At 40.6% G+C, this 12,986-nt stretch overlaps 1 protein-coding gene across 2 annotated transcripts in view; it reads left to right on the top strand.

Annotated features, from left to right (window-relative positions):
- Nucleotides 1-12,986, top strand: part of vps50 (VPS50 subunit of EARP/GARPII complex) — a 119,430-nt gene that overhangs the window by 19,362 nt on the left and 87,082 nt on the right. For both annotated transcript variants that reach the window (XM_080863796.1, XM_080863797.1), the window contains exons 5-8: nucleotides 4,376-4,429; nucleotides 10,018-10,088; nucleotides 11,721-11,838; nucleotides 12,794-12,829. In XM_080863796.1, the coding sequence (XP_080719922.1) occupies nucleotides 4,376-4,429; nucleotides 10,018-10,088; nucleotides 11,721-11,838; nucleotides 12,794-12,829 (279 nt within the window). The remainder of the gene's footprint in view (nucleotides 1-4,375; nucleotides 4,430-10,017; nucleotides 10,089-11,720; nucleotides 11,839-12,793; nucleotides 12,830-12,986) is intronic.

Below are 12,986 nucleotides of genomic sequence, written 5' to 3'. Positions count from 1 at the left end.
GGCGATAATAGTGCTTTTGAGATGTTCAGCATAAAGCTGTCCTGCGATGGCTGATACCGTGGATAGGCTCCACACCTTATTTATAACACTTGGCTGTAAGCTTAAGTGCGAGCTTGAGTTAGTGCGGAGCAGGGGGTCGAGTACAAGAGCTGAAAGTAACAGTACTGTACGGGTAACTGTGTTTGCCATTGACGCAGGAGATGTGTGAAGAACTGCTGCAGCGACTCTATTTATGTGAATGATCTGCTGCAGGGTGAAGCAAACTTTCTGTGGTTTCATGGGTGAGAACAACTGCCCCGTTCCTCTGCCACAGTGTCCAAGCTTAATTGGCATCTGTGACACGCAGCTGGCCCACAGAGGCTCGTCTCACAGCTAATTGCCTTTTCGTGCTGCGAGACTTCAGCCCATACGAAAAATGTCAGGGTTCAGATATGTGATCTGCCGATGCTTTTTCTCATCATTTGAATGTAGCACACAAATGCTGAAAGGCCTTAATTAAAGTGGACGCTCATGCTTGCTCATACATCTAAGGCCTTCTTCAAATCCTATCAAAAATTTGAAAAGTAATTCCTCCTCCAAATCAAGGCCTTGAAAGTTTGCAGTAACTTGTCAGTGTGTAATAAAGTACAAATATGCATGACCAGTGCTTAAAGAAACGGCTTAAATGTGGTACCATATAATTTTATATTGCTCTTCCCATCTATCTGAAAGTGGCTTGCTTTTTAGGAATGTAGGCAGAGTTGATATTAGCAATGCGAACGAACATTCTCCATTTTTAATGAAACATGAAAGCTTGAAATGAATTCCCCTCCTGCAGCACTTATGAATTCTGTTCCTCAGCTCAGTTTTTAAAATGTTGCCAGTCCCTGCCTTACTGCCTTATTGCTCTCCATGTGTGCATCAGGTTTTAGAGGTGTCCTGCTGTGGGAAAAAGGATGTTTCAGGTAGAGCATTAAAAGGACCGCAGATGGTTATAAAGCAGGTAGTGCTGTTTTTTGTTTTTTTTTTAAAAAAGAAAAAGACATTTGCCTCCATTTAGTAGCCTGACTGACAGAATACATTATAAAAGGCACTGAATGTGTTTGGAACAAAATCCATCTATAAGCAAGTGTCACTACATGACAACCATTCATTATTTTGGAGTAAGAAGCCCAAGTCCCTATTGAAATCAGTCAAATTGGGAAAAGAGACACAAATTTAGGTTCAGTTGTCATCAGGACCAAAAATAAAAACAAAACACTGTTTATCTGCTCAGTGGCCTGATTATATTCAGCATATAAGAGCTTAACATACTTAGTGTCTTTAACCCACGTTTAAAAGCTTGTTTCCCCTGCAGGTTATGCTCCTGCTGCTCAGAGATGGATCACGTTAAGGCTTCATTATTGGTTGAGTCCATCTAGCCAATGCAATAAACATGTCCAGCTCATTCTACAAAGCACTGAGCAAATGCTATGTATGCAGTTACACCGACTGTATAAAAAAGACGGATGTACCCTAGTGGTTTCTAGACTGAGCCTTTTTGGTGGTTTAATGACAGCATTTGAGATCTTACCGTGTTAGTTTTTTTTTAAGCAAAAAGTGTCGATATTTAGACCGGACGGCGAGGTGCTTGGTTATCTGCTAGTATTTGCCAGTTTGTTTGGGCCTCGTCAGTTATTGGCACTTCCACCTTGCCTTCACTTTTCATACACTAGAGCAGTGGTGTCAAACATAAGCCCTGGGGCCCACAATCGGCCTTCAATCTTCAATCTGGACCATTGGATGGCTTTGAAAAACGTGAAGGGAGAGACCAGTTTTAGACTCTGAACTGTATTTTCACAACTTTTCCTGCCGATAATGAATTCCCCCATGGTCATGCACAATACACCAAAGTAATTAAATGATAAATTTCAGTAATTTTACACATTTAATACTTACAGTTTAAACCTCAAGAGTCATGCTGACAAGTTTCTTTCATTTACCAAAGCAGCGTTTCTTTATGTAGAAACACTGAGCTCCAAATGTTAAAATTGCTCTTCTTTGTCTTATATGAAGTCATTTCATTGATTAAATGTCTAGTTACACATCTTTACACTGACAGAGTTTTACCAGAGATCAAAGTGGGCTGTTTGTGGCTGGCGATGGAAAATAAATTTGACATCCCTGCCCTAGAGGTTGCCGCTTTTTAGGAATACAGGCTAAGAGAAACATTTTTGCAGCCATACAGAAGAAACAATTGTAAATCTGTCATGCGTCAGTGCCGTACCATGATTGGCTCCTGGTGTGGCTTTGATTAGCTCTTTAGCATCTTTTTCTCCTGTGAATTTTTTTTCCCTGTTGTTTGGTATTTTTTGGGGGCGTATTGCTTGTGTGAGAGAGCAGGCTGCTTTCCACCCCCACCCATCCAAGGTTAAATATGGTTTTATAAGACTGAGAAACCCTCGCAGTTTATTTTACTTTAGCTAGCCTTAATCAGGAAACTGACTCATATGCCTCAACTATACAGCATTTGGTATAATTATCACATGTTTGTATTTATCTGCAATACACCATATTTACTGTATTTTTAGTATACAGCTTTCTTTACAATGATTTGGTGTCTCTGTTAGCTTTTTCTAACAGAGTATGTATATGTGTGAGTTTCTGTGTAAAGTCTCTGAACCTCATATGTTTATACCAGTTGTTGTTGTTATTATTATTCTACCACTATAAATGCTGACCATGTTTATATGAGTTGATTATCATTCATTTTCGACCGCTAGATTTGGATAGTATTTACTCCAAGCACCGTTACTGCTTTGCAGCCCAGTTACTGCACAATTAACCTCCATTAGAGCAAGCTGAGATTTAATGACTCTGGCCTTGTGGCTTAGGTAGGAGGGTTTGGGTACTCATAGCTGTTTTTCATTCAACCAAAAAATAGAAAGAAGTTTAGAATTGAATCAGTGAAATGCCAATAGGTGGCGTTATAGCATTATTTTGGGATAGGTTCGTGAGTGGTTAAGGGGGTTATTCTGGGCTCACATTAATACGTTACCTCACTGTTTTCTGTGTCTCCACCATTTTCTTGCCACATTTGTTGCGCCTCTTCTGAGTACTGAATAATTTTTCCTTGGTGAACAATTTATGCATACATTTAAATCTTAATAGAGGCACACACACACACACACACACACATGCACACACATGCTTTAACCCTGCTGAAGGAGCCGCTTCAGCTGAGCTGCGTTTCCCATCTGTTCAGGTCTCCGGTTTGCTACCACGCATACTTAACACACTTTGAAATGTCATCCCCACCCATAGCCTCATCTGCCGCGTATCAGCACATACAAAAACCTCCTCGCTACCTCGACTACTCGTGCTTATTCTCTTCTCCTGTAAAACTCCACTTGGTGCGTGCTGGCTTATGTAGTTGCACGGTAAATGGAAGAGGTGTTGCTTACTGTGAGTGGGAGAGAGATTGGTTGGGTGCTGCATAAGCGATTGTCCTTTGCTGTTATAATGAGCAGCAGTATTAAGAGATCATGTATCTGTAGTCAGGTTTTAAAAAAAATCCAAAGTTAAGTTGCTTAGTATTGAAATTACTGCTTTTTTTGTAAACGTGTTGCTGGATAAACTTCTTGTAGCACGTTGTTGGATGATATCCTGTGACACCTATGACATCTTGAGCTCGGAGAGAGCACGTGCTACAAACTGGGGGCATGGAGTTCAAAACATGTGGTGCTTAACAGCGATAGTCATGCACATACACTCCTTAATGCTTGAAAATATTTAATTGAAGGCATTTTGACAACTAAACAGGATAAATAAACTTGAGTGGACCCCACCTTGTTCATTCAGTGTGACCTTGTTTGTCTGATCCTTCAGTGTGGATGAAGCTATTCATTTTCCATTGGCCTGCTGTGTTCCTCACTTTTTCCCCTTTCTCCACTAAAAGTTGTGATGGGCGTCACACGTAGCAGAGGTGGGTCAGCCTGATCTCATGACCTCCTTTAATGCTGTGTTTTGTACCATATGGGCGCAAGCTTTTTCAGTAATTACAGTTTCACCTTAGCTGTAAATCAAAGGCATACAGAGGGGAACACAAGAAATCACAAAGGGAAATGAGGAAAAGGAGAGTTCTCTCAGAGAAACAAGAGTTACGTTATTGAGAAGGACGCTGAATGAAATGAAACGGAGAATGCGAGACACTCCCTTTAAAAGGATTCAGCTGCGTAGAGCCAGAGATGCAGACATCCCTGATTGTTATTCTCAGCCCAACCTCGAGATTGCGTGGCCTAAACAGTTTCTGTGGGGTGACATTTGGGAAGAACATCAAAAAGTCTTCATTCATTCTTCTTTTTTTCATTTTTTAAATTCTACTTTTCACGTTTATCGTCTCTTTCTTTGTCTTCAGGTTTCCAAAAAGGTCGCCGATCTCATTCTGGAGAAACAGCCTGCTTATGTGAAGGTAAGCCTCCAGTGTAGGCTCAAAACCACGCTGAATAACGTGCTCTGTATTCCAGCTCCTGACGTTTAATTCCAAAACACATCAGTCACTGTTTAAAGTGACGTCTTTTCTCAGCCTATGAGATGCGATAATTGGACGTAGTTATTTTGACGCTGTGGGGTTGTCAGTAGATGTGTTTCTGTGAATGTGTCATCTAAATATGCCAGCAACGATGATGACTGAATTTTGGTAACCATGGCAATAAGAAATCTAAATCCATTCACGGATAAAGAAAACGGAGGGGGGAGCATTCTAGTTTTAATGCAGAACGTAGTTGGGATGTGAATGAAAACTTAAGTCTATAAAACCCCTTCTTTGGTCACCTAGTGATGAAGGTCCTCCTATAAAGACGCAAACCGGGGGCGGCCTGGTTTGCGTGGGGTGGGTTCCATGTGATGGCAATCTTAGGCAATCGATGTGGGGGTTGACGTAGAACAAGACCTCCAAAGCGCACACGCTGGTCAGTCACAATGTCCTGGAGGGGACGTGTGGCAGTTTGACGATGTACTTGACCCCCGGGATCCGTCTTAGCCATCGCTGCTGGGCCACATTGAGTCTTTTGGCGATTCTGGCTGATGCTTTCCACGTCTCACAAACGTAGATCGCGGTAGGTATAATGATGGAGTTGAGCAGTTGAATCTTCGTCGCCAGAACGATCTTTCAAAGTGTGCTTACGGATCAGTGGAAAGAAGACCAAGGTCATGAGGATAGGCTATGTGACAACACAGGACCCCATTATGGTAGGATTGCAACCACTGGAGGAAGTGAATCAGTTCACCTACCTGGGCAGCATCCTGGCAAGTGAAGAAGGCAGAGCTGGCTGTCAACTAATCGAAAGGTCAGCGGTTTGATCCCCAGCTCCTCTAGGCCACACATCAAGATAGCCTTGGGCAAGATACAAAACACCCAATTGATTGTGTATTATAGATAAAAGTAAATATTAATATAAAACTTAAAAGCCAGTTGAAACCATTGTCAATACGTCTATCTCTTAAATAGCCTCGGTTTCTAGCATGTGTCAAAATCAGTGTTTTCACTGAGGTTATCTTGTTTTCAGATGTTTGGTATGGTCAAGTATATTTATATAGCACATTTAAAACAGAGTTGACAAATGTGCTGTATATTAAAAGTATTTAGCCCAAAGAGAAAAATTGGACTAAAACTCCAGAAAAAATGAACACAGTACTCAAATATGCAGTCGCAGGGAATACCAAGCATTTATCCTGGCCAAACAGCAGATGACTGACAGCTTTACTGTGCTATCTAGTGAAACTGGACTGAGATCACTGGCATTGTGAAGCCATCTGAAGGTCGGCCTATGAATAGTAAATTGATCATTATTTTCGCAACCCTCCCTGTGACTCTGCAAAGTCACGATAACAGCAGAGTTTATTAGCAGACACTGGCAGAGGTTTCAGTGCAGCGTTTCCATTCACCCATCCCAACTCGCATTCAGTCAGCCTACAGCCCTCTGGATTTTTCAGGGAGATTCCATATTCACCACCTGAACATCATAAAGCGAAGGATGATGGGGTTCTAGTCTCAGTCAGAAAGATTCGGAGACTAATATAAGCCATCGTGCTGGTCTCTTGATTTACTCATATCTTAGAGTATCTACACTACAATAGGAACAGAGGTTTCTCTCCTGTGTTCTTGAACGTTTTTCTTAATTTTTTTTCCTCTCGTGTGATATTTCATCAAAAATGTTGCACAGAAACACACAACCTAAGGGTACAATGCCACTACTCCCCAGCGCTTGCTGTGTGCAAGACATCAAAGGGCACACAAATTGCACAGACACGTACGCTCATGCCTCAGTGCTTGAAATGAAGGGCTGATAAGCTCGTGATGTGATTCCTAGCTATATAGTGACTAACATCTCTCACTGCTATTGGTGTCCTCCAGCGACACATGGCCTCCGCTTGCACTCCAATGTAATATGGCTTCTTCTTCTACTTGGACAGCCAAGCCAATATCACTAATTCATGCGTTTGTAATTCTTTCATAGTGTTTTTTTTTTGTTTTTTTTTGTTAATATGCTCAGATTTTCCTGCAATGTTTTTTTTTTCTTCTTTGTGCAGATATAACATTTTCTGTGAGGTCAAGGTGTTTCCAATTAAATTGCTATATTGATAAAACGGGCTGCCGGGTGGTTTGAAATAAGTGCCTGCTCTTATCTCGTCAGCTTTAAACAGTTTTGGATTGAGTGGCCAAACTGCATGACCCTTAGGCTTGTCAGGAAGGGGAGATTACTTTGCTGCAAACCTGGCTGTAATAAATCTGCAGGTAGCCCTGACCAGGTCACTCAGCACTGCTGCAAACAAATGGATTACACTGGTAGTCCGTCATTTTCCTCTGGAACGACTTATTTATCAAAATTACTGTTTTCTCTTCTTTGTTTTTGCCTTTACTTCCAATTCCCTTGAAGATTTGTAATTTACCCAAGTCTGATGGTCTTACTATGGGCTTCTTCCACTGGCAGGACTAGAATCTGGTAAGAAATATATCTGCCAGCAGGATTAGTGTCTCTAGAAATCTGCAGGTATGGTCACATACCCTTTAGATAATCATGTGTGAATGTGGAGCTGTGTGAGCCTGCACTTATATTTCCTAACTTTGCTTCCCAGTGACCTTAATACTACAAAGTGAACCGGTCCAGGCCAAAAACAGCAGCATCATTAGGATGTATAAGCAGGATAGGTAACGCTGAGCCAGTGCGAAGTCAGTGTGCGTGCTGGTGGTGGGGGTCACAGAATAACCTCTTACGAATATATGAATAGAGAAGCTTTGGAAAAATATCCCTTGTGACTAACTACCTCCTTCTCCTTAACCTTTGCTACCGACACCCACAGAGCTGTGTTTGTGGATGCCGTTGTAGTCAGACCGTATGGTGTGACTGCATTAGAGTCATCTCACTTTTCCTGTTTATGTACAGTACATAGAAATGTACAGTAAAACATGTTTTTTCCCCCTTCCATTCAAACCAGCTGTGCAACCTTTTTTTATCTATTAAAACCTGCCCAGCCATTTGTCAGAGCCCACCACTGTGCACAGTTAGTGCATCTCCTCTTGCACAAGCTAAGCTGATTGAGCCCTCTGTCAGGTTAAGTGTAGCTTACAGATAAGGTAGACAGCTCGGAGCTGTGGTGTAACAACAAATTGGAGCCTCGGGCTACATACTGAGCGCTCATTGTGTGGAGTGTGCGTGTGTGTGTGTGTGTCTGAAAAAGTATGTGTGTTTCTGGTTGAACCTGTATGTGTGAGCATTCAAGCTGTCTTTGTGCTTCCCCGTGTAATCCACAGGTAACAGAATGCATCAGCACCTTTGTACTAGCTCACTGTGGCATTTGTTTAACTGCAATAACTGTTGAGTGCGGTATTACTTTATCTTGATAATGATCACCAATATATGGCATAGAGGATGGTAGATACTGGAACACAGGTGATTAGGGTTCATGGGTTCATCATTGACCTGATTTTCCAACAAGTGCACATATCCTGTTATTATATAGACAGTGTATTTTAACTTGCCATTATCTTTGGGAGTAAAAAGAGAGATTTTAGCTGTGAGAGTGATGTCTGTAACTGAAACTGCACGATCCCCTTCGGTGTGAACATTCGGATGAGTCTGGCTTCAATAAATGTTGCTTACGGTTGTTCGCCTGCGCTGCTCCCAGCGCATGAATCAATTTGTTCCAGTCAGTTTTTCAGTTACACCTGAGGTAAACCTGCTGAGTCATCCAAATCCCAGCTCATTCCTACATCTTAGGGCAAGTTCTGAGGACATATTTTAAAGTATAACCGAATTACACGCAAATGCTACACTGGTACCTGCTATTTTTAACCTGCTGCTTATGAATTTATCATTAAGAAATACTCAGATACTTGGTGACTCATACATGTTTGAGAATAAAGATCAGAGAAATCAGCGTTAGTGTTATAATGAGCTTAAATTTTTTTTGCTTTACTGAAAAAAACTAAATTTTAGTTGAATTTTTCATAATGTTGGGTATTGCAGTACCTGGCACTAATGGTATTATCACAACCAAACACTGATCATGTATGGTTTAATTGGATTGGCTGAGAAACACTAGAATGCAATGGAAAAAGACAAAAAGCTCTTATTAAGACTTTCCTGGCACCTACACACCAAATTTGATACAATACATTGTAACAGCTCTGGCTTGAAGCTTCTACATTTTCAGTTATTGTTGATTTTTGTCAACGAGGTGATAATGTTACTTTATGCTGATTGTTGAGGGCCCTGTGGATGGTGGAAGTGCACTGGACTTTAAAAGTCCACTGTTGGCCTCGGCACGGATTTAATTTTCATAGAAATGTTCAAAATACACTTTTTTGGTATTTATATCCTGACACATGAATGGTGTCTTATATTCATCCAGAAAAACATCCATATCACATGGTGTACGTACCTTAAGAGAAACCTCTGACTATTACATGAGCCCTTGCAAAGTGTTATGAGGACTTGACAAGGTCTTTGTCAACACTCAAGATCATAAGGGCAGATCTGTTTGAATCGGCTTATTGTTCTCGTACCCACAGCTGAAGTGCCTCTTTGGTGTTGTTGGTTTATTTTTAATGACCGTGGAAAATTGAATTTCCCTGGATTATATTCCATTGGTAAAAGGTTGTTTTTTGCCTGACAGTGTTATGAGGATTTTTTCTTTTTGCCAACACTGGACCTTTCTTGTGGAAAAGTAATACAGCATTATAAAAGAGGATCAAACAACAAGCTTCTCCCACCTCAGGCATGACATCTGGCAGATAAAAAAAAAAAAAAAAAGATAAAAGCACAAAGAAGGCAAGGAAAGTCAAAAATACGACGGTAAGCTGTTTGTCCGTTGGCCCTGTATTGGCTAAGGGTGTGCTTGTTCTCAGCCGAGGTCATTCAAGTGGCATAATAACTGCACTCTCGGAGCAAAGTGCTCATTGATCCTTTTCTAAATGTCAACACCGAAGGGAAGGAAGACATTCTCTGATTTTTCTCTGTTTTGAAAGTTATTCTCCTAAACTGTGGTATACTTTGGCTCTGATAAATTTCTTACAATAAGAACATCATTTGTGTTATCTGTCTGTTTGCAACAGAATGTAGATGGAATTTGCTGTTATGTCTTTATGTGCTGGATGGGGGAAGTGATTGTTGTATAGAAAGTATCATAACTGAGCAAGTGTGGTGATGTCTTTATGTCGGTGAGCTTTCAGAACTTTTGTCCAACAATAAACCATCTTGCAATGGGACTACACCAGCCATGATGTCTCTGAGTTCTTAAAGGCTCATGTTAAGGTTCACATCGACATCTTGTTTGGTTGTAATGCTCTCATCTTGAATGCCTACCTGCTGCAGGTGTTGTCTCCATGTTTTTTCATACTGTTGAACAGACAAACAGAGTGAAAAAGGGTGAAAATAAATACCAGCTACAGTGTCACATCTGGTAATAACCCATTTCATTCTAAAGTCTTTTCTTAAAGCACTTAAAGGCATAGTATGTTGCTCTCTCTCTTCTTACCATCTCATTTCTTATTTACAGGAGCTAGAGAGAGTGACGGCGTTACAGACCAACCTGCAGCTGGCAGCAGTCATTTGCACTAATGCAAGGAGGTAATTGCGTTCTGTTACATATCATCTATTCTGAGAAACCTACTCAAACAGCTCATTCAAAGTGCATCTGCATATTAAGTGCTTTCCTCATAACCATAATGGCTTTCATTCAGATATTCTCAGTTTGTTGATGTGGTCACATTTGAGAAATATTTTTGTCTTGTTGTCTTAAAATAAAGTAGCTGTCCAAAACCTGCCACCACACATGATCTGTTCTTTGTTTGTTCGAGCCGCTATGTGGTTTGTGTGGGTGGTATAAGACAAAGCTTTATGCTGCCAATTCCTGAAGGTTTCGATGGACATGTAGCATACAATGCTATGTAACAGTTTCTTTTTATAATAAAGTGTAGATGGACAAGATGTGTTGGGGAAATGGCATCAAAGGTCTTACAGGGCTGGATTGAATCATATGGTTACCCTACCCCTGTCACTCTTTTTAAATTTAAATAATAGACTCTTGTTTCATGGTTATTCCTTTTGAAAGCTCAGATACTCAATTATTTCAGTGATTTGTATAAATAGAAAAAGTCATCTTCAGGTACAAAAGTCTAGGGTTACCTCTTATTTTATTATATTTTACTTCCAGGGTGCCAGAACTTCCTGTTTTTCTTGGCTGCTTGACATTGGCTGCTTTTTCACTCATTTTCAGTCCAGTCCTTTTACCTAACTGTTTTTGGAGTCTCCCTTTTTTGTTTTTGTTTGTTTGTTCATGAAGCTATTTAGCACTGACCTGAATCACTCAAGCATAAAAACGCTTAAGCGATGAACCAGTGCTGTGTCTAGACATAACCAACGACTTAATAAAGAACCAATTATACATTGTATCTTTAAGCAATTTGTTAGTGGCTTATTTCTTGAATTTAGTCAAAAATATTGCCAAAGGTATAAAATAGTATTTTTGCACCAATAATTCCCAAGGAGCTGTTAGCTGAGAACGTGGCATGTGTCAGCACTGTGTGCTGTGCCCCCTTAATAAGTTAGAGGGAATGGGACAAGTGAAGGACAAAAGAAGAGGTGTGAGGAATAAACTTACTATCTACAGAAAATAAACAGTATATGAAAGTCAGGAAAGGCAAAGGCCTGACAATGGGACCTGAGAGATGCATCTCGCCTTTCAGTTAATCCATCTGCTGTTCACTGAAGCCTCATCAGAAATGGTCTCAGTGGAAGGACGGCTGTCAAGAGGCCATTCTTAAGAAAGGGAAACAAGGAAAAAAGGCTGATCTATGTCAAATTACACAAGACCTGGACTCAAAATCAGTGTCAACAGATGTTATGGAGTGATGAATACAAATGAGACAGTTTTGGTTCAAATTGTTGCCATTAAGTATGTAGGAGGTCACGAGAGAGGTACTATCTATAGAGGTGTCATAGTTTTGGCTGCATTTCAGCCAGCAGTGATTTGGGACCTTGTCAGATTTTATGGAATTATGAGTTATAAGCTTAGACCTCAAGATCTTTACTCAACACTGAAAGCATAACAAAATAATGGTGCATTCATCTATTACTCTTAAAGTCTACTACTACCTGGGCTATGGTTCTGTGTGTATATATCTTCTCTTGTGCTGCTTACCGTCTTGTTTTTGACCTCTGAATACTTGGTAACATTGACCTGAGACTTCTTCTGCGAAGGCAACTGAGTGTGGCAAAGGAGGGATTCACCGAGGCCAGCCTCGGTCTCCTGGCCAATCAGAGAAGGCGACAACTGCTAACAGGCCTGCTCAAGTCTCTGAGGACCATCAAGACCCTGGTAAAGTTAACTCACATGGTTTACTATGCAGCTTTTTTTTGGGGGGGGGGAGACCAGGGAGCAACCACGGAGCAACCACAAGTTTCTGTGTTTCAGCAGCTGCTAACAAGCACTACATGTTAACAGTGATGTATTGACCAGTGAGCATGGAATAGACTATCAATGAATTTAAGTGACTTCGCTGTTGTAGTTGAATATATCTGTGGTTGGGTAATGAGTTGAGCTCATGTCACCTTTGAAGGGGGCAACGAGGTGCCTTAACAAACATGAAGTTTCAGGTGTATATGTGGAGAGGGTGCTTTGCGCTCGCATATTTAGGTGCTCAAATTGCATCCTACATACAAAAAGTTGAGCTCGACTTCTAATCATTCTTCAACAATTCAACAATTCTCAGTATCACACATCAGTGATCTTTAATTGGTTCTTGAGGTCATCCTGCAAGGATTCATTCTGTTGTTTTGGTTAATTCAACTTTCAACATTGTAAATTCTGACTTTTGTCTTGGTGCTGTCCTTTGAATTACTCTAGTAATGAATACATTTTTCTGTGCACTATTTTCTTTCTACTCTTTTTATTTACTAATGTGTATTGGTTGACCTGCAAAATCATTTAAGTATGATGTAGTCCTCTGATTCTGACTGACCTACATCGCTCTGAAATAACTTCATAAACACAGTGTGATGTTACTGTTAACAAATAAATGCAGTCTTCAGTAATCACTGCAACAGTTTCTCTACACATGATTTAAAATTAAGCTGGGAGTTAATCAGACATGCTCTCTTTTAATCACTTTAATCATTTGCTCACACTGTAATCAGAAAAATATGCTGCCAACATGATCACAGCAGGAAAGCGCAGAGCAAGTTTGAATAGATTATTAGTTCGTATTGTGTCCTCTTAGGTATTTGATGCTGTATTCATGTGTTTTTCTGCTTGTCATTGCTCCCCCTCACAGCAAAGAACAGATGTAAGACTCAGCGAGATGCTTGAGGTATAGTAATCCCTACACACACACACACACACACACACACACACACACACACACACACACACACACACACACACACACACGCTCTGTGTTATTAATTGACAGTAAAAGGTCAAACATCAGTGGGGATTCAACATTGAAAGCAAAACCCACACAAACA

Source organism: Rhamphochromis sp. 'chilingali' (genome assembly GCF_963969265.1).
Source record: "Rhamphochromis sp. 'chilingali' genome assembly, chromosome: 17".
Taxonomy (NCBI): Eukaryota; Metazoa; Chordata; class Actinopteri; order Cichliformes; family Cichlidae; genus Rhamphochromis; species Rhamphochromis sp. 'chilingali'.
Note: the sequence above shows the minus strand (reverse complement) of the source record. Positions and strands in the feature narration are given on the sequence as shown.